The sequence below is a fragment of the Aspergillus fijiensis genome (genome assembly GCF_003184825.1).
Source record: "Aspergillus fijiensis CBS 313.89 unplaced genomic scaffold BO72scaffold_15, whole genome shotgun sequence".
NCBI classification, from domain to species: Eukaryota; Fungi; Ascomycota; class Eurotiomycetes; order Eurotiales; family Aspergillaceae; genus Aspergillus; species Aspergillus fijiensis.
The window spans coordinates 392,065-416,057 of record NW_024468991.1 but is presented as its reverse complement, the minus strand read 5'-3'; the positions used below and the strand labels follow the sequence as shown (position 1 = coordinate 416,057).

The 23,993-nt window shown below is 55.3% G+C and overlaps 8 protein-coding genes across 8 annotated transcripts; 4 read left to right on the top strand and 4 right to left on the bottom strand.

Moving 5' to 3' along the window:
- The first annotated feature begins 24 nt into the window (after positions 1-24).
- BO72DRAFT_425953 (Hsp70 family protein) lies at positions 25-2,655 on the top strand. Its single transcript, XM_040942927.1, has 9 exons — positions 25-205; positions 274-782; positions 836-880; positions 950-1,022; positions 1,079-1,340; positions 1,392-1,494; positions 1,549-1,682; positions 1,741-1,954; positions 2,025-2,655. The coding sequence occupies exons 1-9, from the start codon at positions 97-99 to the stop codon at positions 2,397-2,399; spliced, it is 1,824 nt and encodes a 607-aa protein (XP_040802945.1). The 5' UTR covers positions 25-96; the 3' UTR covers positions 2,400-2,655.
- Positions 2,656-2,905: 250 nt separating this feature from the next.
- Positions 2,906-5,030, top strand: BO72DRAFT_526476 (uncharacterized protein; the record flags this gene model as incomplete). The annotated part of the gene is made up of 1 exon (XM_040950039.1): positions 2,906-5,030. The coding sequence occupies one exon, from the start codon at positions 2,906-2,908 to the stop codon at positions 5,021-5,023; it is 2,118 nt and encodes a 705-aa protein (XP_040802944.1). The 3' UTR covers positions 5,024-5,030.
- A 1,709-nt stretch (positions 5,031-6,739) lies between these two features.
- Positions 6,740-9,338, top strand: BO72DRAFT_425947 (heme-dependent catalase; the record flags this gene model as incomplete). Its single annotated transcript, XM_040942926.1, has 5 exons — positions 6,740-7,045; positions 7,113-7,338; positions 7,410-7,825; positions 7,879-8,043; positions 8,115-9,338. The coding sequence occupies 5 exons, from the start codon at positions 6,740-6,742 to the stop codon at positions 9,177-9,179; spliced, it is 2,178 nt and encodes a 725-aa protein (XP_040802943.1). The 3' UTR covers positions 9,180-9,338.
- A 101-nt stretch (positions 9,339-9,439) lies between these two features.
- On the bottom strand, positions 9,440-13,119 carry BO72DRAFT_425945 (glycoside hydrolase family 35 protein; the record flags this gene model as incomplete). The annotated part of the gene is made up of 8 exons (XM_040942925.1): positions 13,093-13,119; positions 12,560-13,025; positions 12,354-12,476; positions 11,611-12,302; positions 10,295-11,559; positions 10,103-10,235; positions 9,899-10,045; positions 9,440-9,834 (listed from the first exon to the last, which is right to left on the bottom strand). Exons 2-8 carry the CDS (start codon positions 12,784-12,786, stop codon positions 9,440-9,442), a joined length of 2,982 nt encoding a protein of 993 aa, XP_040802942.1. The 5' UTR covers positions 12,787-13,025; positions 13,093-13,119.
- Positions 13,120-13,425: 306 nt separating this feature from the next.
- BO72DRAFT_526473 (uncharacterized protein) lies at positions 13,426-14,112 on the bottom strand (the record flags this gene model as incomplete). Its single annotated transcript, XM_040950038.1, has 2 exons — positions 13,426-13,986; positions 14,037-14,112. 2 exons carry the CDS (start codon positions 14,110-14,112, stop codon positions 13,619-13,621), a joined length of 444 nt encoding a protein of 147 aa, XP_040802941.1. The 3' UTR covers positions 13,426-13,618.
- Positions 14,113-14,975: 863 nt separating this feature from the next.
- BO72DRAFT_61654 (glycoside hydrolase family 30 protein) lies at positions 14,976-16,811 on the top strand. The gene is made up of 3 exons (XM_040950564.1): positions 14,976-15,113; positions 15,175-16,098; positions 16,166-16,811. Exons 2-3 carry the CDS (start codon positions 15,234-15,236, stop codon positions 16,771-16,773), a joined length of 1,473 nt encoding a protein of 490 aa, XP_040802940.1. The 5' UTR covers positions 14,976-15,113; positions 15,175-15,233; the 3' UTR covers positions 16,774-16,811.
- An 845-nt stretch (positions 16,812-17,656) lies between these two features.
- On the bottom strand, positions 17,657-19,134 carry BO72DRAFT_446689 (C-3 sterol dehydrogenase/C-4 decarboxylase family protein). The gene has a single exon (XM_040944355.1). It carries the CDS (start codon positions 19,037-19,039, stop codon positions 17,825-17,827), a length of 1,215 nt encoding a protein of 404 aa, XP_040802939.1. The 5' UTR covers positions 19,040-19,134; the 3' UTR covers positions 17,657-17,824.
- A 1,041-nt stretch (positions 19,135-20,175) lies between these two features.
- BO72DRAFT_344191 (acetyl-CoA synthetase-like protein) lies at positions 20,176-23,940 on the bottom strand (the record flags this gene model as incomplete). Its single annotated transcript, XM_040940645.1, has 1 exon — positions 20,176-23,940. A coding segment is annotated over one exon (3,765 nt), but the record flags the coding sequence as incomplete, so codon positions are not given.
- Positions 23,941-23,993: the final 53 nt, after the last annotated feature.

Genomic DNA, 23,993 nt, shown 5'->3' with positions numbered 1-23,993 from the left:
GGGGCACCAAATTGCACCTTCGAGCTCATTTCAATGCCTGGGAGTCAGCTCCCTTTTCTTAACTATTGAACAAATTTCCCCTCTCATCTCCAGGAAATGAGTGACATCGAGGCCCTTGGGCCCCCAAGGAAGGCCTCTGCCCACGAGGACGAGGAGTGGCGACCTGACATCGTGGTGGGGGTTGACTTCGGCATGACACACACTGGTAGGCCTCCAATCATTCAGCGTCTCGCGGCTCAGAACGCTGATTAGCTCGGAATCCTGGTCTTCCAGGTGTGGCCTATTCGTATGGCCCAGAATGGCCGCCTCCCAAAACCATCCAGCGATGGCCAGGCAAGTTGCCGGGAGAGCTGGCGAACAAAGTGCCTACGTGCCTCACGTACAGTTTTGATCAAACAACCGTCAAGGGGTGGGGCTTTCAGTGTGAGTTAGACAACTCAGAAGAAGACTTGAAGGAGTTCTTTAAGCTTCATCTCTCGCCTCAGCATCCCCGGGATGGCGGCCCCAGCTTGGCCGAGGCCCAGCGATGGTTCCAAGACTATATTCGCTGCGTCTACCGGCACGTCGTATCGTACTTTGACAACACCATTCCGCAGTTTGTCACGCAGCGTGTGGAGTTCCTCTTCAGCGTTCCAACCACGTGGAAGGATGTGCGCATGGTGGAAGAAACCCGCCGGCTGCTTGCTCAGATCATTGGCGTCCAGAATCCCAATCATCGCGCCTGCATTGGATTGACTGAAGCCGAGGCAGCGGCAGTCTACGCTGGAAATGAACACTATCGGGTCGGTTTCTGCTCTTCTTCTCTGCGGTTGTTGTGCTTGACTAAGAATCGCAGCAAGATGATACAATCATGGTTTGCGACTCGGGTGGCGGAACAACAGTATTACCTACCCCCCTCTGCTTCAGGCGTGACGTTATTGCAGTTCCTGCAGACCAACACCATTTCTAGGATGTGAATGTCCTCAAGCTTCTGTCGGCCCGAAGTGAGCCTACGCGACTTTCCCAGCTCGGCCACGTGGAAGGTGATTCGTTATGTAGCAAGGGCATCGACCATAGCCGCTGGCTAATATTGCTCTAGGACATCCGATCGGCTCAGTGTTTATTGATAGAGAAATTCACCGCATCATATGCGACAGACTGGAAAAAATAAGTGATCATTTACGTTTATCCCCAAGTGCAACCGCTTGGAGAATGACCTTCGGACGGTTTCAGCGGTTCAAATGCGCCTTCGGTACCGAGGCCACAGCAGCTCCCTGGCTCAAGCTTGATGTACCATCTCTGCAAACTGATGTGGACTTTCCAGAGGCGGACGTATATGATGGCCAGATGCAGATTGCTTGGTAATTGTGACAGTCGAATGATGGCGGCTGTGGCGGCTGACCAGGCAGCAGGAAGGACATCCAGAAATGCTTTGACACGAAGGTTGACGGGATGTGTCGTCTGTTAGATGGACATATCCAGCAGCTGCGCGGGCAGTATCCCAGTGACCAGATTGTAGGCTGGTTGGATGAATCGTGGATTTGAAAAACAGACTGACTGATTGCGTAGACGTATCTGATTCTATCTGGTGGCCTGGGCAGCTCGCCGTATGTGCGACAACAACTGCAGGAGAGGTATAGTGGATCGGGCATGACAAGTGGTCCCCTCAGTGGCACAATGCAAGTCCTGACAGCTGATGAGCCGTAAGTGACCCTTGTATGCCATACCTCTGGGTTGTTGCTCACATGATTTTGCTTTTAGACAATTGGTCGTCGTCCACGGACTGGTCATGGACAGAACCCAACAGCTCAAACGCGGCGTCGTCACCTTTGGCTCCCGCTGTGCGCCGGTCAGCTACGGGATCATCTGCAACAAGCTGTACAGCAAAGACTTCCACCTTGGAGAACGAGTCCAGATCGATCCCCGCGACAACCGGATGTATGTGCTTGACCAGATCGACTGGCTAGTGATAAGGGTACGCCATCCAATCCGTCTCACTTTCACTCATGTTCCTAACAGCGCACTAACGCTCTCCTTTATCCAAGGGCTACCCCATCGACTCTGCAGGAGTGACCAAAGAATTTCATCTCAAAACAGACGTCGGGAGAGAGAACGAGCCCTGGAAAGTCCAGATCGTGATGTCCACCCGGATGCCTGGGGAGCTGCCCCGCAGTCTGCACCATGAGGGGGTGCAAACCGTGTGCAACTTGGACATCTTCACGGACAATGTGGACAAAAAATTGAAAAACCGGCACTGGTACAGTTCTAAGCCTGCGTTCTGGCGGACCTCGTTCGAGGTGAAGGTCGTCGTCGGGCCGGCAGACCTCACGTTCCAGCTCTGGTCAAAGGGAGAGCGGATTCGCAGCAAGCATGAGCCTATATCGGTGCATTGGATGCCGGCGGAAGATGTAGAGGTCTGATCAATCGCAGAAGCTCTTCTGAGAACATTTGTCTAGTTTGCAGGCTCTGCTAGATCGCGTATGAAAGTGATTACGCATCTTTGTCGGATAGAGTTAAGATGTAGAACCTCGACGGAATTTGATCGTCCAAAGGAGATCTCATCTTAAGGCCATGTCAGCAGCGAGTTTGCGGGGAAGCAGCATACATAGTCAATATTCCACCAATGATGCCGTGCATGTCTGAAAGGACAGTGCATATTCAGGCTATTTGAATGGGGTTCGGTTATGTCTACGCCGAGGAGCCGCGATCGGCATAGAGTACATGTCGAGATGGTTGTTGGTTGCAGTCTGTCCTAGAAGCAACAATTCTGCCCTCTCAGACGATCCCTAACATCGTAAAGTGATTTACGAATGTCGAGTATTGTGCATGACAACAAAAGAATAGTTTGACGAGTTTCCAGCTCCAGCTTGACTCCGCTGATGGGCTGTCATCATTCGATCCCGCGCTTTTGCAACGTATATCAACCATGCTACTTATGCCTCCCTGCGCGCTCTTTGCGCTCTTATCACTCCTCGAGCCTGTCGGCGCACTCACAGAGACGACTAGAATCATCGACCGCCGAAATGTGATCCGCAGGTACAATCCCGTGCGCACGAACCTGTCGACCACCACACCAATGCAGGTCGGCAACGGGGACTTCGCTTTCGGAGCGGACATCACCGGTCTACAGACCTTGCTCCCATTCAACATCCTCTCGTCCTGGTGTTGGTGCAACGACTCGCTGCCCACCATCCCCGGGCAGACCGAGCCCTCCGACTTCACGGGCATGGACTGGTGGACGCACGACCGCCTGGTCAACTACGGCATCTCGAATCCTGCGGAGGCGGCTATCTCGCAGTGGCTCATCGCCAATCCGCATCGGGTCAATCTGGGGCGGGTTGGGCTCTTGTACCAGGGGGCGAATATCTCGGTAGCAGATGTGACTAGCACGGTGCAGACTCTGGATTTGTACAGCGGGATTTTGGATTCAAGGTTTGAGCTGCATGGAACGGCTGTTTCGATTCGGACAGTTGCAGATCCCGTGTCTGATACTGTGGCTGTGGATGTGCAGTCATCTCTGCTGGTAGATGGATCCCTGAGTGTCTTCTTCGACTATCCTTTGACCACGGGGACGAACAAGTTCGAAGCTCCATTTGTGGGAAATTGGAGCTTGGTCGAGGAGCACACCACGCGTTTGAAGATAGCGACAGAACGAGAGGCAGTGGTCGAGCATACCCTGGGAGGCACGACTTACTACAATACCATTGCATCGGAGCAAAGAGGCAATATCCGCGGCCCGATCAACGGCACCCATCGCTACATCGTGCAGCCCACCAGCAAGGGAGGGAGATTCACTTTCACCACATCGTACACGCCGTCGATCCAGGCAGACAAGAGGTCATTTACAACCGTCGAAACGTGCTCGACGCAGTGGTGGGCGCAGTACTGGGAATCCGGCTCCTTCGTCGACCTGACGGGGTCCAACTCGTCAGATGCTGCAGAGTTACAGCGCCGCATTATCCTCTCGCAGTACCTACTCGCCGTGAACAGTGCGGGTCACGATCCACCGCAGGAATCAGGCCTGCAGAACAACGGCTGGTACGGCAAGTTCCACCTGGAGATGGTATTCTGGCACCTCGGGCACTGGGCTCGCTGGAACAAATGGGACATCTTGAGCCGCAGTTTGGGGGTCTACGAACGATTTCTTCCGTCGTCAATTGACCGCGCAAAGAAGCAGGGATACGAGGGCGCACGGTTGGGCAAGATGAGCGACCCGTCTGGTGCCTCTGCCCCGGGTCCACAGAATGCCCTGCTAATCTGGCAGCAACCCCATCCGATGTACTTTGCGGAGATGGAATATCGAGCCTCGCCGACCGTAGACACGTTGCAAAAATGGGACACGATCCTCGACGACCTAGCAACCTGGATGGTGTCGTACGCGTGGTGGAACACGACGACCCAGGTTTATGACCTCGGCCCGCCGATGTATCCGTCCTCGGAGAATACCAGCCCCAACTCAACCTACAATCCAACATTTGAACTGGCCTACTGGCGGTTCGGGCTGGATATCGCCTCGGACTGGAAGAGGCGACAAGGTCACGAAGTCCCGGCGACTTGGACGCGCGTGCGGGAGAATCTGGCATCGCTGCCCGTCGTGGATAATGCGTACTCGATCTGCGCCGATCTGCCGGATATGTGGACGGAGAGTAGTTATACCTCGGACCATCCGAGCCAGATTGCAGTGTATGGGCTTCTACCACCGACAACTGGTGTGAATGTTTCGGTTGTCAGTGCCACGATGGACCGCATTGCTCAGACATGGAACTTCTCCAAGTCGTACGGATGGGACTTTCCGATGTTGGCGATGACTGCCGTCCGGTTGGGAGACATTGACGAGGCGGTTTCGTATCTGCTGCACCCCAATTTCCAATTTGATGATGTGGGCAACCCCGTGGGGACCGTAGTACCCACGCCGTATTTCCCAGCTTCATCATCGTTGTTGCTCGCGGTGGCGATGATGGCTGGGGGATGGGATGACAATGAAGGAGCACATTTCCCACAAGGATGGAAGGTCAAGGTGGAGGATTTCATCCCTGGGATGTAGATTTTCACATGCCTCTTTGCATTGACGGCTTCTAAAGTCTCAAAACTTCCCAAAGTGAAAGGGCGGACCGAGCGCGGGCGGTGAGACGTAGGGGGCAGAAAAGCTAGCGTTTGACCGCCTTCTTGCTTGGTCTTCCCGGCCAAGAACTCTGGAAGGCTTGACACACTCCCTTCTTCGGTGAAAGACATACTTCGTGCCATAAGCTTTTTGTATCATTGAGCGAGCGATCCGGCAGTGAGTCTCCATTAGGAGGCTAACTCCTATGTCAGCTGAATTCCGAGGTCCCTTAGGTCCGAGAAGTGGGTTCAACTTTCGCTCACACTACTATATATTCATTGCCCAGTCCGCCACACGATGAGAGCTCGAGCTTAGCTTGAGAACAGAATCTGTTGATGGTTCCAGTATACCAGTACCTCCTCTGAGAATTGAAGTCGGAAGATTTAGGATCAAACACACATCATAATTCAACCAAAAAGATTATTTGTAACATCAGCAGCACCCTTGACTGCTCGCCTTAGGTCAAAAACCATACCCCGTGGACCGATCGCGCGTGCCAGCATTTCACTTCACGCATCATCAGGAAATTCAGCAGATTTGCTTGACAGGATAGGAGGAGAAAAGGCAGAAGCATCATGATGAAGATCTTCATACACGTGAAACCTTCATGAGACAGTTGATTGCTGTCTTTCATGAGGATCAGCGCCCCGAATGGATGCATCGTCCTGCCAGCGGTGCCAAGAAAATGATCTGTTCCACACCATTACCTGCCAGGAGGGTAGCCTCCATCGGCAGTCAGAAGTCTGCATCCCGCCGCATCATGGATGCCTCGGCAAAACCACTGCAGAATATTATAGAAGCCTCAAGCCGCTAAAATCAATCGATTGCCTTGGACATCGGGCCCTTCTGGGTGGAGCAGATCAGACCATTATGGCTGACCGTCCGGAGAGCGCAGATACTCCATCCAGCACAGTTTGGTGGCTGAATAAAGCATGGGAAGGTGACAGTCGTGGCGATTAAGTTTCTTGGACAACAGTGGATCCGGGGGGGAACGGTCGAGGTCGTTGGGATTACCAAGCACCCGCTCCAGTCGGGCGTTCCCAGCCCTAACTTAACCCACCCAGTCTATTTCGTTCTTACCAAGCATTGGTGGCTAGACCATGATCTTGGCCAGGCACAGGACTGTGCGGCATGGTCGCCCCTACACAGTTGGCTGTTCGCTTGGCTTCTGTCGGCTCTATTTCAGCTGTATACTTATCGCTGTTATTGCCGACAACATGAACCTAGCACCGTCCCAGGCTCGGTAAACTCGTCATGCTCAGTCCTGTTTCCTGTCCGCAGAAGCCTTTCCAGCCTTTCCATGGCCTTCGAACTGGCGTCTGTGCTTTCCGACTACCTTGTGGTGTCTCATACGATGTAGCCTGCTACCCATCCTTGTGCTACCCATTACTGCGTCGGTCGCAAGAATGGAGCGAGGAGAGTGGATCCTCTTCCCCCAAACAGGTTGTGATGCGCTGCCAGGGTCAAACAGTTATGGGTTGATTATTGAACACGGAGTCTGGAATCGCCAGCTTAACTAAGGTGTCGGATCTGCCCACTCGCGGCTCCATGTAGACGATATAAAGGGGTCTGCGAGAGGCATCCGCTTGTCCAGCCATCCAAGCCACGAGTGCGCGAGAAGACTCACAAGATCGATCACCAATCTCTTTTTGCTGCACAATGCGCCATCTTTGGCTTTTGCCAGCCGTTGCTGGTCTCGCTGGGGCGCAATGCCCGTTTCTGTCTGGCGAGATGGGGACTCCCCCTCGTTTCACCGAGCGAGCAGACAACCCAACTGACACCATCGAGGTTGTCGAACAGCCCATCGATCACTCGCTCTACCTCAATGACACTGACAGCTATATGACCACCGACTTTGGCACCCCAATCTCGGACCAGTGGAGTCTGAAGGCTGGACACAGAGGGCCGACCCTTCTTGAAGATTTTATCTTCCGCCAGAAGCTGCAGCGTTTCGATCATGAGAGGGTGAGAGACGTGTACCTGTTCTGACCTTTTGCATGTCTGACCTTTCCAATTTTCCTTCCTTTCATAGATCCCCGAACGAGTGGTGCACGCACGTGGTGCCGGCGCGTACGGTACCTTCCGATCGTACGGCGACTTCTCCAACGTGACTGCTGCCGATTTCCTTAGTGCCGCCGACAAAGAGACCCCCATGTTCTGCCGCTTCTCGACGGTGGTCGGATTCCGAGGCAGTGTTGATACCGCGCGGGATGTTCACGGCCACGCTTGCCGGTTCTACACCGACGAGGGCAATTACGGTATGCCAGAGCCGCACACGTCAAATCGCGAACCTCTGAGACATAAAAACTGATATAGACCATCATCATAGATATCGTCGGCGTCAACATCGCCCCCTTCTTCATCCAAGACGCGATCCAGTTCCCCGACCTAGTCCACGCCATCAAGCCCATGCCGCACAACGAGATCCCGCAGGCGGCGACAGCCCACACCTCGGCCTGGGACTTCTTCAGCCAGCAGAGCACGGCGCTGCACAGCGCCCTGTGGCTGATGTCCGGCCACGGCATCCCGCGCTCGTACCGCCACATGAACGGCTACGGCGTGCACAGCTTCCGCTTCGTGACGGCCAACGGCACCAGCAAGGTGGTCCGGTACCGGTGGCGCTCGCTGCAGGGGGTGGCCAGTCTGGTGTGGGACGAAGCGCAAGCCACGGCCGGCAAGAACAGTGACTTCCACCGGCAGGATCTGCACGATGCCATCGAGAACGGCCGCTACCCCAAGTGGGAGGTATGTCTCCTTGCTTCGAGACTAGGGTCCAACAATAACTGACAGACACAAAGCTGGGCGCCCAGATCATGGACGAATCCGACATGCTGCGCTTCGGCTTCGACCTGCTTGACCCGACCAAGTTCGTTCCCGAAGAACTCGTCCCCTTCACCCCGCTGGGCGTGTTGGAGCTCAACGCCAACCCGACCAACTACTTTGCTGAGGTGGAACAAGTCGGCGTACGTCCCTCCTCTATCCCTTCCCCCCCTCCCCACACCAACAATCTCACTCACATGAATACCCCTCGCAGTTCCAACCCGGCCACATAATCCGCGGCATCGACTTCACCGAAGACCCCCTCCTCCAAGGCCGACTTTTCTCCTACCTAGACACGCAAGTAAACCGCCACGGGGGCCCGAACTTCGAGCAACTGCCCGTGAACCGGCCGCGCAAGCCCGTCCACAACAACAACCGCGACGGCTTCGGCCAGCAGCAGATCCCCACCAACAACTGGGCCTACACGCCCAACACGATGGGCGCGCAGACCGCCCCGCGCCAGGCGAACCAAACCGCCGGCCACGGGTTCTTCACTGCCCCCTACCGCTACGCCAGCGGCCGTCTCGTGCGCGAGCCCAGCCCCACCTTCGCCGATCACTGGTCCCAGCCGGCCCTGTTCTGGAACTCGTTGGTGCCTGCGGAGCAGCAGATGGTGGTGAATGCGATTGTGTTTGAGAATTCCAAGGTGACGAGTGTGCATGTGCGGCGGAATGTGGTCGCGCAGCTGAACCGCGTGGATCATGCGTTGGCGACGCGGGTGGCCAGGGGGCTGGGGTTGGAGGTGCCGGAGCCTGAGGGCAGGTACTATACCTCGAATGCGACGGTGAATGTTGGGACATTTGGGCAGCGGTTGCTCAGTGTTGAGGGCCTATCGGTCGGGGTGTTGGCGTCGACCAAAAATGAGGGGTCGCTGAGGCTTGGGGCGGAGTTGGCGAGGGTGCTGGCGGTGCATGGGGTTGATGTGCAGGTTGTCGCGGAGGTGTGGGCTGAGGGTGTGAATACGACGTATGCGCTCTCCGATGCTTCCGGGTTTGATGCGGTGGTTGTGGCGGATGGGGTGGAGGGGTTGTTTACGACGGGCAATGTGACGACGATGTATCCTCCTGGTCGGCCGGGGCAGATCCTGGCGGATGCGTTTCGGTATGGCAAGCCCGTTGGAGCAGTGGGGAGTGGGAAGCGGGCGTTGAAGGCGGCGGGCATTGACGTTGGGAGGGACGGGGTGTATGTCGCTGGGAATGCGACGGGGTTGGCGGAGGAGGTGTTGGAGGGATTGTATACTTTCAGGTTCTTGGACCGGTTCGCATTGGATGAGGAATGAGGTCGTCTGCTGGAGGATACTGAAATACAGAGACACCACAAGTTGGTCCTGGTACACGAGGGTAACTTGGATTTGGAATTGTTCATGGGTGGGTTGTAGTAAATGGAAATGAACGGGAAGGCAGTATTGAGACGCTATCCATATTATAACTAAATAAACATTGTTCAGAATATTCACTCGAATTGAAACCCAAGAAAAACACGATGCAAATCAGATCAACCCAAAACATCTTATCACCAATCTTAGAAACACGCAAGCACCTAAGTATACTTCAACCGAGCCTCAGTCCACTCAGGCTGGTATCCCAGCTTCGCACCGTTCATGTCGAAGCTCGTGCCCGACCCAGCGTCGAACCCACTCGCGTAGGCACCATAGGTGACGAGCTCAATGTTCTCCAAGGCGGCACCTGCATCAGTCTGGGCCCACACGCTCAGACCGATGGTATTCTTGTCCCGGTTGTTGATGATGCCGGGGGGAACCGGGAACGTGGTCTGCGGTCCCAGATACGGAACGTACTTGCCGTACTGGTAGCCGTTGATGAACAGCTGGATGCGGACGGGGTTGACGGTGGATGGGGAGGTGAAGCGGATGCCAAGGGGGACGTCGTAGCTCTTAGGCAGGTCGAGGGTGAAGGTGGTCAGGTAGAATGCGACGCCTGATTCAGAGGTTAGTTTCCTTCTCCGATCTTTCACCGTACACTGAACAGAGGTAGAACTTACCGGATTTGTTCAGTCCATCGAGAGGGGATCCTGAAGTCCAGCCATCCGATGACTTGGTATTGTAGCCCGGAAGATGCCAGCCCTGGCGTTCGGCCAGCAGTCCGCCTTCGTTCATTGGGGCACGAACGGGATCCAGCTCATAAGCTCCTAGCATCTTGTTAGATTCGGTATAGACTTGTCAAAAGGATGCAACAAAGTTCTTACCGGCAGCTCCTCCAGCATTGCCCTGGATCTTCCAGCTGGTGAAGCTTCCGCCAGTCAGTGTCGCAGCGAGCAGGCCGCGCGGGTTTTCCACGCCCTTGGCAGTGGAGGTTTCATCGTGGCCGGTGTAGTCGATCTACGGTAAGATGATCAGCATAAAGATCTCCAACAATGAGAAGCCGGCATTTGACATACCACAACAGTGAGAAGGTTGTCCGTGTCCTTGAGCGTCTGGTTGCTGAAGTCCAGAGTCGCAGTGGATGAGGTCGCGGATGCATCACCGGGCAGGGTAGCAACCAAGTTGCCATTCAGCCAGACATTCCAACCGAAGCCCACACCTCCCTGTGCGGTGAGACTGGCGCCAGTAACATTTGCGCCATCAAAGCGTCCGCGGTAGATCTTGATACCAGTGTAGTAGCCATAGTCAGACGCGTAGAGTACCGGCAGAGTAGAGGGCTGTACGGGGCTCAGCGTGGTAGTCTTGTTGCACACAGTCCAGTTCGAGTCATCATAGTCGGATTCAAGCTCAGGCAGCGAGTCTTTGACCTTCCAGCCACTGAGAGCAGGCAGTGAGATCGTGCTGGACGCCCCGTCAATGGACCCGACCAGACTGCCATAGGCGGTTTTGGTCACGGCGATGCGCTTGCCATTCCATTTCACAGTGTTCACCGATGCGCCAGCAAAGACCTCAATGGTAGTAGTGTTGTCATTGTCTCCAATGAGATTAACAACACTTCCATCGACGGAGGCGTTGCGGACCAGGTAGGGCCCAATGACAAAGATGTGCTGGTCAGCAGTCACGTAAGGATCATTCGTGGTCGGTGGTGCCCAGAATCGGAATGCTGTATCGGTGTCCAGAAGGTAGAAGATCGTCTTGTTTGAAAATTGAACAACACTGGTACCACTGGCCTGGGTGTAGGTGTACGAGGGCGTGGTGGAATTTCCGGAGCTCTGAGTCAGGTTGACGGATGGCCCGTACTCTGTGAAGTTGAGGCGTCCGGAGTTCTTGAACGCAAAGGACGCAGTTTGACCGACTCGGGAGTATAGCACAACCACATCGGTGTCACCAAAGGTTCCGTAAGTGGCGATATCTGTTGATACGTACAAGATGGTACTATGACCCAGCGGGTAGTCGGTGGAGATGATCTTGCTTTGTCGTCCATCGAGGTTGATGTCGGTCAATGTGACATTGCCTGCGGAGGTTGTCACGTCCAGGTCAAAGGTCAGGGAACTGCGTGAAGAGGTTGTCGCTTGCTGCACAACGTAGAACCCGGCATCGGATTGCGAGTCCCGGAGCACCCAGGTATACGCAGATGTGCTGGATGTGTAGCCTGTTCCGTTGCCCTCCATGTCTGCGGTAAGCAGTCCAGTCGACACTCTGGTGTATAGGCCAATAAGCTTAGTTTGGCTCATCTTGTCCCGGACCACTCTGCTCTCACTCAACGGAGCGCTGTAGTCATCTATATCTGGTCAGGGCCGCTTCCCCATTTGACAGGTACGAATTAACTCACATGATGTGTAGACAACGGGGGCTGCTAGATGACCCCAATTCGTACCACCATAGGTCATGTAGATGCTTTGAAGCGTTATCTTCTGACCGATGTTGTTCTTGTAGTACACATCCGCAAACTGCGGGCTAAGCTCGCTCGTGCAGGTGTCATAAAAGGAGGATGCTCCCCATGCAGAGAACCACCCTCCTTCAAACTCGGGTATGTAACTGGGCTGGGTGTAACTGTAGTTCTGGAACCATTGGTAGTAGGTGCGGACGACATTGAATCCGGTGGCTTCGTTGGTGCAGCTGAGACCACCAGGATAGGAGTCCAGGCCGTAGACGTTCACTGCACCGCCAACGTCTTCGTAATCTGTGGACCAGCTCTCGGAGCGCATTCCCTTTTCGTTGTGGGTGAAGGGGACATCGACACCAGCGGCCCGAAAGGCATCCTCCAACTTAATCATGTACTGGACTAAAGTGTTACTGGCGCTGTGGGTCGTTTCCTGCAGCTCGTTTTCAATCTGATTGAGAATGACCGGTCCGCCATTGGTGATGGAGTTGGCTGCAATGATCTTGCCAATCTCTTCCACCCATGGCTGCCAGGCCGCGGTGTACGTGGCGTCGCCCGTGCGCAATGAGCCTCCGCTGCCATCGCTCAAGTGGAGAGCTAGACCGCCTCCATTGATCTCAGCATTGTCATAGGGCCCTGGTCTGCATCGTGTGTTAGCTCAATACCAGTGACCTCAAGCCAGCAAGACTTACCGGGCAATGAGATAAATTCCAGCCTCCTGAGCATAATCGAACAGACGCTGCAGATTGTGAGCGCCAGTCTCGAAATCGAAGGTTCCATTGACGGGCGAGTGGAAGTTCCAGAAAAGATAGACACTACATCGTCATCAGTCTCGATATCGAATGGTCAACAAGATCGAATCAAGTGTTCGATTGTAGAGGCATTTGTGTCCACACACCTGGCTGCGTTGAACCCATTGGCACGCATCTTCTGAAAGATGTCAAGCCATAGCTCGGGCACAGGAAGTCTCGGATAGGCGAATTCGCCCGAGAAAACGAAGAGTCGGTTGCCATTGACGGACAAACTATACGGATCCCAGGACACCAGATCTGTTAGACCGTCGGTGGTGGCCCGAGTCCCTGTGAGCAGACTCGCCCCAAGCAGCAAGGACGACCAAAGCTTCATGGTGAGTATAAGCCAAAGCTATCAGATACTGAGGAAATCTTCGTTCTGCAACCGTGCACTCGGCTTTAAGTATCTATAACCATCGTCACTTCCCTTGAGCTCCGGTGTCATCGTGGATTCTGGCGGTATTGCCGAGAGCAAGGGCAATTTCCTCCGTTTGGTGGGCTCATCCTGGTCTTCAGGCTATAGACTTCATGCAGGCTCTAGCGCTGGAATCTGGGATAAGCGATTGGTGCAGACTTGGAACAATCAAAATTAGATTAAGCAACGAGCGGGGAAATGAGGGGTTCACGGAGAAATACACACCGAAAACCTATGCAGGGGGTACGTGGGCTGATATTACGTGCATTAGTCAGGGGGACTCAGGGGTAAATCACACAAACCTACTGGGGTAATGCCGAGGAAAAATGACGGGAATTGATACTGATGGCTGAGGGGAGGGGGAGGAAGAGTGAAATACAGACAGTGGTCATAACAACATACGAACGGGGGGTGAGGTGCTGGATGCCTAAGGCCGGAAGGCAATCGAGTCCGAGCTCCGGCGGAGGGTCACATGACACCTTGATTTCATCTCCGCAGTCTCCGCATTTCCCGCCACTCTCCCTACAACAACTTACACAAATGTCGATGAATTTCACACAACTTTGGACAGAGGAGAGTAATTCCCTTCTTACTTCATATATCCGAAAATATCCGAAGAAATACCCGCATCTTGTTTTCAATGACCAAAGCTTGCTTCAAATATCCGAAGGTAGTTCTAAATATCCGGTGGCCTAGACTCACTCTAGGCAGCTCGTTGGGAAGATAGATGGGCATCGAGTCCTCCCACTTACTATCCGTCAGCAGCCTCCTCTACTTCAGCAGTCTCACGGGCCTCCCAGGTTCCTTCCCGCGTGGTCTCATAGAAGAAAGTCCGCTTGCCATCTGGTGAACACTTGGGTGTGCCGAGAAAATACCCAACTTTGGAAGCAACCTTTTCGGGAGTCGGTGCCATTGGGTCGGATGGCATAGATCGAAAGCTCTTGACTATGCTCCCAGCCCACGCCAAAGTCATGTCCCAGGCAGTCTGTACCGCGGTCTGAAGAGAACGGAATTCATTCGCCGTCTGCAGACCACTGCGGGCGGGCGAAAATATCCGTTCATCTTCGTCGGGTCGCAGGCCGTCACCGTTGTGTTGGTCAAATTCCAACTGCTGCCGGTCTTTAGATCCATCACCCAGATAATGGTCTTGTAGCCGTTCGCAGTCGAACCAAATGCTGCTATGCTTCCGTCTGGGGATAAAGCCATTGCATCTTCCATTGCAGGTGTGACCACGAGCTTCTCCATGCCCGACCCGTCCACGCGGCAACGGTACAGGTTGGCGTTGCCGTCACGCTCACTGGTGAAGGTGATTCATTGGCCATCTGGCGAGAAGGAGGCATCATACTCAATGACGGACTGGTTCAGTAATCTGCGCTACGTAGCAAATGTGCCTCCGCTATAGCTAGCACTTGCCCAAGGTGCTTTCTGTATCAAGGTGCATTGCGCCTGATGACGACAATTACGAAATTGTCTTTGAGACTGTAGACTGTGCATGTCATTTGCCTGGCACTTGTGTATACTACAGTGCGTAATTGATAGTTACTTCCCACTGTAAGTGTTTTGATAACAGTCACGTGGAGATAAGACAACTCTACTATGTTTATTGTTTAGCCTCGGCAGCCACTTTCAATGCCCTCGAACACTTCAATTCTTCAACATCTCCCTACTCTCTGCCTGATATCATATTAATGGTTCCTCGGTCCCATACTCCGGCTTATGCAGCTTCGAGTTAGATGGGAGCTCAATATCGTCGCTGCGTACCTCAAGGTAAAGATGTCTATTTTCAGTTCGCCCTCGCCACCCCACAGCGGCACAACGGCATTATGTCAGGCAAGATACAGTGTTAACTACCAGCTTGAAAGCCTCATGCGATTCAATCACCGCTATCCGAGAGCTAAGACAACACCCTGAGAGGGTGTCTTCAGCAGTTTACCAAAATGCTTACCAAGAAGGCTTGTAATTTGAAAGTTAGCCCCGACGGACAGCCGACTAAGCTTTGCCCCGCCTCCGATCGCATCCCACGACAGGCAAAGATGGCCCCTTTCATTTCCAACCGGGCCTTGGATCAGGGACCACTCTCCCAAAAGGGCAGCTCCCATTCGATTTCTAAACAAGCTGAATCCTTCTGGGCAGGCTGTGCAACGCCTGGGCCATGATGACTGGAGCTTCTGTCGGCCCCCAATGCTACCAACCAACACTTGGGGCATAGCAGGATTGCCCATGAAACACCTAATGCCAAGAAGCGAGTCAGTAGTGGAGACAATCCCCCCACCACCCCTAGCATTCCAGCTGCTTATTTATCTTCAGGGTCTCATCACTCAGTCTGCACGATCTGAAGCCATACAAACCAGAAAACACACACCAGAATGCTTGTCAACCTAGGTGCTTTGGCTGGCTTGATTGCCGTCGGCCACGCCGCGGCCAGCGGGAAACGCGCCACCGAGGCTGCAGCATACAGCTCCAACTCGGCGGGCAACTACAAACTCAGCTCCATCGCTGCCCCCGTGCAGGGCAACGGCAGTCCCGGCTCTGCGTCTACCTGGAAGCTCACCGTCGACGACACGGCGTCCGGCCACCGGCAGACCCTTAATGGCTTCGGGGCGGCCGTCACCGACGCGACCGTGACATCCTTCAACACCCTGAACCAAGCCACGCTCCAACAGCTGCTGGACGAGCTGATGACCACCGACGGCGCGAACTTCTCTCTGATGCGACACACCATCGGCGCCTCCGACCTCTCCGGCGACCCAGCCTACACCTACGACGACAACAACAACGCCGCCGACCCGTCGCTGACCGGCTTCAACCTGGGTGATCGGGGCACCGCCATGGCCAAGCTCCTCGCCACAATGAAGACCCTGCAGTCCAGCCTCACGATCCTGGGCTCCTCCTGGAGCCCGCCGGGATGGATGAAACTCAATGGCGCCATCGACGGCAGCACGACCAACAATAACCTGAACGACGGGTACCTGACCAGCGGCGGCACAGGCAGCACGGGCTACGCCGCCGCCTTTGCCCAGTACTTCGTGAAATACATCCAAGCGTACACCAACCTGGGAGCCCCGATCGACGCGATCACCATCCAGAACGAGCCCCTGAACAGCCAAGCAGGCTACCCGACCATGTACGTGTATGCATACGAGTCCGCAGACCTCATCGAGAAATACGTCGGCCCCGCCCTGGCGCAAGCGGGCCTCGACACCAAGGTCTGGGCCTACGACCACAATACCGGTACTTGCCCCTTGAGACTACCTTTCTCATCTCCCATTCCCACCACCGCCCACTAACAAGCATGGAGACGTCCCAAGCTACCCGCAAACCATTCTCTCCAGCGGCGCGAGCACCTACGTCCCCGCCGTCGCGTGGCACTGCTACGCCAGCAACGTCGACTGGACCGTCCTCTCGAGCTTCCACAGCACCAACCCAAACACCGAACAGTACATGACGGAATGCTGGACGCCCGCGTCCGGGGCGTGGCACCAAGCCGCGGATTTCACGATGGGCCCGCTGCAGAACTACGCCGCGGGCGTCATGGCCTGGACGCTGGGCACCGACGCCGACGACGGGCCGCACCTCTCCTCGGGCGGGTGCGCCACCTGCCACGGGCTCGTCACGGTGAACAGCGCCACGAGCTACACGCTAAACACGGCGTATTACATGATGGCGCAGTTCAGCAAGTTCATGCCCCCCGGGGCGGTCGTGGTGAGCGGGACGGGCAGTTACACGTATGACAACGGGGGCGGGGTGCAGTCGGTGGCCTCGGTGAACCCGGATGGCTCGCGCACGGTGGTGATCCAGAATACCTTTGGGAATGATGTGTATGTGACGGTGACGTTGGGGTCGGGCGGGCTGTGGAGTGGGAATGTGCCGCAGGAGTCGGTGACGACCTGGGTTTTGCCTGGTTAAGAACCTTACCTCTGGGCAGGGGATATCTGGATAGCATTCCTCGCAAGGGGCGCAATTAAATGACGATATATGCAATCATTCGCGAATCTCGAATTTCGGGCAACTTGGCATACTACTCTTACGCTTCTCAACCTCATCAATCATCCTCTTGGCGCTAGAAAATACAACCACTCCCTGACACCCCCCCCCCTCGGCCCCTTCGTGATTCTTCGGATTTAGTACTCAGGGGGAAGGGGGAAATACCCTTTGTAATAACTCCTGTGAAACAGCTGGCAGGGTCACGCCGCCGACGATCCTCCGGTGGTCAATGTAGATTGAGTGCGCGTGGTTGCTTCGGCGGGACAGGAATCCACGAGTTTCAGATATCTGCCATCACCGTCGCTGACGTAAATTCTGGCGTAGGGGAGTTTGTTCGTGATGCTGGCGGAGAGGCAAAGGGAAGAAGGGGGGCAGTCCAAATTTGGTCTTCGATATTGATGATTTTCTTTTGGTACGACAGGGCCGACCTATTCAGGAAAAGCCTAAGCGCTTGACTCCTGCTGCTTTTGGCGGCTTTGATGAGTGGGATTTGGAGTTTGATGTGCTGCCAGGTGAGACGAAAGATCAAGATGTCGAGAACAGTGAGTTGAGCGACGAGTTTGAGTGGGTGTCGCTATGTTGTGGCTGATGATGCGGACGCTGGGGGCTTAAAGGGCTGGTGGGCTTACAGGGCTGATGGTCAAGGATGAGTACGTGAGGTATGTGGGCAGAGGAGTATGGCAGTTAAGAATGTCCTCATTAAGAAGAAGGAATGGATGAGACACTTATCACTTGCGGCATGCGAGGAAACATTCACTCTCCAATATGGGCTCAGGTCTTATATGTGAATACAAGTCTAATGTCCCCTGGATTGAGAGCCCTTCACAGGTTTTTCTTCGAGCATGCACTATAAGTGTATATCTGATCGTGTGTAAAGTAGCTTCAAGTAACCTCACTTGGGCGGTTCAGAACTTCTCTCTCCTCCTCCCATTACTAACTTTCTCAATCTACATTGGATACTGGATCCCCTGCCTCACAGCCTCAGAGGTACATGTATCGATTGAATCCATCTTCGCTTTCCAGAAAACCATTCTCTTGAAGAGAACTTTTTCAAGCCCTCAGTGGCCCGCCGACTCAAGCAGTCTTCCACCGCTCGCTGCAGGCCCTCCTCCAGCCCCACCACCGGCCGATACCCAAGCCGCGTCTTCGCTTTGTCGATGCAAAAGTACCGCGTCATACAGCTGAGCCGCACTTTGGTCCGGGTCAACGGGGGTGGGCCCAGGCCCAGTGCCCAGAAGACCCACTCCAGGAAGCCGGCCAGGCGTAGTGCCCACGGCCGTGGGATCACCCATACCTGCTCGCGCCGCGTCGTATCCCCCGCGAACCTCCACACCAGCCGCGTGAAGTCCCAGAAGCATCGCGGCTCATCGTTGGTTATGAAAAAGGCCTCCCCATCTACCTTTGTCGTGTCATCACCGTCATCATCGTTATGATCCTCATCCGGCGAGTCGGGACTTTTCGAGAGTTGGGCCCGCAGCGCCGCGGCAGCCAGGTAATGCGCGTGCGCGACATTCGTATTCTCGGTAAAGTCGAAGCGGTTCTGATTGTCGCCGATCTGCCACTGGGTCTGACCGCGGAAATACGCGTCCAGGATGCCCGGGAGCACGACGAGGTCGCCGACACCGGAGATGCCCGAGGGCCGGATAGCGCAGGTCAAGAAGGGGTTGGGGGCTCGGCGCTGGTTCTGGGACAGTACATAGGACTCTGCGAGGGCCTTGGTGTAGACGTAGAACTCTGGCTGTTGCCCCTCCTCGAGGAGGACGGGGAAGGTCTCGTCGGCGTTCATCAGATCCGTCTGGGCGTCACTGATGACGCTGGCTGAGCTGGTGTATACGAAGCATTGAGTGCCCGCTTCTCGCGCAATCTGGAGGAGGGTTCGGGTGGCCTCCACGTTGACTTTGTGCATGATGGGGTTTGGAGAATCGAATTTCGGGCTGGCGGTATGGATGACGGTCTCGGGTTGCACATCTTGGAAGAGCTGGCGTATCGCGTCGGCGTCAGTCAAGTCCCCGGTATGATAGCTCACTCCGGGGAGATGGTGACATGGTTCTCGAAGGTCAAGGGAGTGTAGATGGTCGCAACCACGCTCCGCGAAGAGCTGGAGGATCCGGCTGGCGAGGCCCCCGGATCCACCGGTAACAAGGACCGTGCTTCGGCTCAAGTGGGTGTGTCCCTCGGCCCTGGCCATTGTGGGTGGTCGGAAGGATGAATGACTTTCAGACTTTATATGTATATGACTATGTCCTATGGCGGAGACGAATGGGTGTTGTTGGAAGGGGGGAGATGGTGCAATACAAAACAAAGGGGCAAATTGTGAGTGTAAGCGGCTCATCACTTTGCCGACATTTAGCGGAATTCGGACCAGACAAAAGTACTGCATATTAACTTACTGTGCAGTACAATAGTATACTTACTCATGTACCAGTTTGCTAGTGCCGTAGCTCCGCGCCCCAAAAGAAAGAGAGAAAGAAAAATCAACTCAATCAAACTGGATCCACATAGTATGCGGAAAGATGTCACCTCTTGCTAAAAACGCCTTCCGGCTCCCTCCCGGCACGGGCCTTGCCGCTATCTACAACGAGTTGTTTCTTTTAAGATCTTACAGCCCATTCATCTTTTCTATCTCCTACCAATGGAAGGGGGGAATAGTGTCTTCCTCCCCCAAGTCTTCTCGCCGAGACTTGCTGTTCGCGTCAGAGTAAGGCAGTCCACGGGTATTCCTTGCGGTTCTAATATACGTTGTCCTTCAGATTGTCCGGCGTACCACGGAAGTTTGGTCTATGCAGTGGAGAAAGTGGAGACACTGTCTCCTCTCTTGGAGACTCGAGACCATGAGGCCTCGTCTTATATGAGAGTCCTAATACCAGAACTGGGAGGGAGACCATCTGAGTCGAGCTTTCTCGGAAGATAGAATTTAAGCAGAGTATTAGATGCTTCCATAGAAGACATGATGTGATTTGGAAATCTGTCAAAGAGCTTGATAAGATGTCATTCCGTAAAGATCCATGGAGAAGGCGTGGCTGAATGTTGGAGGTGTGTGAACTATGGTGGAAAGCAAAAGAGCCCACCCGTGTAAACAGAACTGTTGAGGCGGTATCAAGAGGTATTCGTTTTGTGAACATGATCTTTCCTTAACTGACTTTGATATCTAAAGCTATTAGAGCGTGATGAGCACTCCAAATTCGTCTCCAACATCCACCGGGAACTCCCGCACCCACAAATCGCAGACCAAACCACATCAGTCAACATCAGAACCCCAGAACATAACCCGAAGCACTTGAGATAAATACACCAAGCCCCAAAGCCATGCACGATTCACCCCCCAAACCCCGCCAAATTCCCACAAAACCGCTCCACCAACCGCTCCGCATCCTCCCTTCGAACCCACCGACTCGACACCGAAAACATCACCGAAAGCACATCCCGCTCGGGCCACGTCGTCAAAAAGATGGTCTGATCCGGCGGATTCGAGAGGATGGGCGACAGCATCTTCCACCTCCGCCCGCCACCCAGATCCACCTCGGGCTTGGCGTCGAAGTTCTCGTGCAGCACGATCGAGCTCACTGTACTCGTTCCACCATTCCTCGCCCAATCAGTGCACTGGGTGACGATCTCTTGCCATTGGCAGGTGCTATATTCCAGGGAGTGGGCGTGTTGGGCTTGCACGGTGGTAAGCAGGGCATGCGCCCCCTTCTTTGAGGTGTCGGGAGTAGCCGGGGAAGGAGGGAAGCCGACGCGGACGGGGATGATGTTCAGGCAGGGCCCGATCAGGGTGTCGAGGTCGGGGAGGTCGATGTCCCGGGCGTTGACGAGCTGGGCAAAGACGATATCTTGGGAGTGGGTCTCTTGGTGTAGCGCGGCGGCCCAGGCGGCTTTGATGAGGGTGGCTGTTGTGATTCCCTGCGGTAGCGGGGAGGGTAGCGGGACTGTGCGCGTGAGGTGTAGGGTTTTGTCTTCTGCTGGGTGCGGCCGTGATGGGTCCGGGGAGGGTTGGGGAAGGTGGAGGCTTGTGAGGATTGATCCCTCGAGGAGAGTGCGCCAGAAGGTTAGGGCTTGTGGGGTGCGGAGTTGCCGGCATCGGCGGGTGTAGTCTGCGTAGTCGGTGCGGAGTGGCTGCGCCGTAGCGGTGTAGAGGTTCGCCAGGTGGTGGAGTAAAGGGCGAAGGGAGAGGCCGTCGTACTGCGCGTGGCTGAGGCGCATGATTAGAATAGGGGGCTCTGCTTTGTGGCTGTCTTGGGCTTGGATGAGGGTGAATTTGACGATGGGCTGAGTGGTCTGGTACCGGATTTGGCGGTCTTGCATTGCGAGCGAGCGGGCGATCATATCCAGGCTTTGGCTCCCACTAGTGGAATGCACGACCTCGAAGGGGAGATTGATGTCGCGCAGCACGATCTGCATGCATTGGTCCTGGTATGGGAGGAAGATGGTTCGGAGAATCGGATGCTTTCGGATAAGGGCTTCACATGCCTGACGCAGTTGACTTGTATCGAACGGGCCGGTGAGCTGCCAGAGAAGATAGTCTTGGATCTCTTCTTGGGAATACAGACCCTGGATTTCTCTGGCAGGTAGGACGTCTTCGACGAGGTCCGGGTTTAGGCCCTCGGGCAGGTTGCGGAGGAATTCTTCCTTAATTGACTCGAACGGGTCTTGGGCAGCTGTTGGAGGGCTTGGGTCCATGTCGTCTGAGCTTGGCTGCTGCACGCGCAGTGCCAGGTGGCTCAGAGTAGGCTCGCTAAGACAATCTACAAGGGACAGGCCCCAGCCTTCGGCACGCACCATGGCCACCAGCCGCCGGGCAGAGAGAGAGTCACCCCCCAGATCTATAAAGTTATCGTCCATGCCCACGGAGGACAGGTGGAGGCCCAGCAGCTCCGCACAAACGGCCTGCAACACGCGCTCGGGTTCCGTAGCAGGCGACCGATAGGACTTCGGAGCGGTGGTATAGCTGGCCAGTTGCTTTCGAGATAATCCCGACGCGGCCTCACACAGAGCAGCGCGACTCAGTTTTCCGGATACGGTACGAGGAAAGGTTGTGACAGCCACAAAGGCCGAGGGAACCATATACCCTGGAAGGACCTTGCGCAACTCTGTCAAGGTACGTTGTACCTGGAGACGAAACTCCGGTGTCGGTGCCCCGAAGACGGCGGTGGCATTCCGTTGGATCTTCTCCTTTGCGCTCGTCAGGACAAAGGCCACTAGGATCAGATGCTGCTCAGCACTCTCATCAACGGGATGCACGAGATCGACGACCAGATTCCCGGAGCCCGGAAAGTGTGTGCGTAGATGGAACTCGACTTCTCCCAGCTCGATTCGCTGTCCACGAATCTTCACTCGATTGCCCTTGCGGCCGCGGAACTCCAGTGATCCAGTACTGGAGTTGTAGCGGACCAGATCGCCTGTTTTGAGCAGCTGCAGGCCCGTTCCGATCTCTTGCGGTCGCATCCAGCTTGGATCCCCGATCAATGCTGCGCTCGTCTGGTCGGGGTTGTTTACATAGCCTCGAAACATTGAGGGACCCGAAACAACCAGCTCCCCCTCTGCCCCAATGGGCATCAATTGATCATGATCTTGGGGATCCACCACCCAAGCATGGCAACCCACAGCCGGTCCAAGGGTACTAGGTCCGTCCTCCCCTTCAGCATCAGACTTTCTAGCCAAGGTAATGGCGGTACAAAACTCCGACTGCGCGTACAGGTTGTAGACAGCGGCATGGCCGGCCCATTGGCGCAGGTCACCCCGTCCCATCGGTTCGCCTGCCAGCAAAACCGATTTTACAGATGGGGTTGCGGCAGGGTCAATGGTCCTGGCCACGGAGGGCGTCATCATTGTCCAGGTGACGCGGTATCTTTGCATCGCGGCCGCGACGGATTCCTGTAGCTCCGAGTCGGAGGGAATGCAGACGCAGCCGCCCACTGAAAGGGTCAGGAGATTCTCGAGGATGCTGACGACGAATCCGTACGATGCGCCGTGCAGCACCCGGGAATCACTTGTCAGATCCGATAACTCACAATACCGGGTGTAGTTGCAGGTGAAGGCTGCGTGTTCGATCAGGACACCCTTGGGCTCTCCGGTGGAGCCGGATGTAAAAGTTGCGTAGGCGACATGATGGCCTTGCATGGTGGGTGGGTGGAATTCTTCTTCCTCGTTGTCTGTCACAAGGTAGCTGTCTATCTCCGCGAATGTCACCACAGGAGGTCCCAAATGCCTGGCCTTAGAAGCATGCTTATCAACAGACAGGATCAAGTGGGCATCTGCTTTGCTGCAGATAGTGACAAGTCGATGCGTGGGCTGAGACGGGTCCAGGAACGCGATGCCCGCCCCGGCCTTGAGGGCCCCGAGCACCGCAATCGTCGTCCACATGGACCGGTCCGTCAGGATGAAGACGAGCCGGTCTGGTCTCACGGCGTGGTGCACCACTAGCTGGCGTGCCAGACGAGAGGCTCGCTGGTTCAGCTCTTCATATGTCAATTCGCCGTCCCACGCGCACACGGCGGGGGCCGACGGCCGCTGCCGGCACCGGCGCTCGACGAGATGATGAATGCATGTAGTTCCTTTCTCCGGGAGGGAGATACGATCGTTCCAATCCCGGATCTTCTGCATATCGCTGAGATTAATCGCCCGAAGCTCTCGGACCTGCGAGGCGCTACCATCCCGCGCGCAGTCGAAGGCAGAGGCCAATTGATCCAGCATCGAGTCCACCACGAACTCTTCCAAAACATGACGATCAAACTGCGCGTGGTTCGACATCCTGTCAGACTCCACGGTGCAGATGATCGTCAAGGCGTAGGGATGGCCATTTGGGTCGAGGAAGCTCGTAACACGACTGCCAACTGCTCCCCGCCGGATAACGAGCAGGTTGTTGAAAGTGCCAATCTTCGCGGCGTCGGGGCTCATGGTGCGCAGCTCGGTCAGACCGATCTGCTCTAATGAGGGGACTAGATCCTGGAATTGAGCGATCTTCGCCGTTGCGGCGGCGAGGGTGTCCTCCGGCTCCAGTAGCAGGCGACAGGGAACGAGCGCCTCCGACCCTTTGCCAGTCCCGTGGCTGTCATCGATCAACCCGAAGAGCACGTCGCTTGCATTAGTGTACAACGACAGCACCGTGGCCCAGCTCAGGCAGAGCAGGGCTAAGATATTATCAT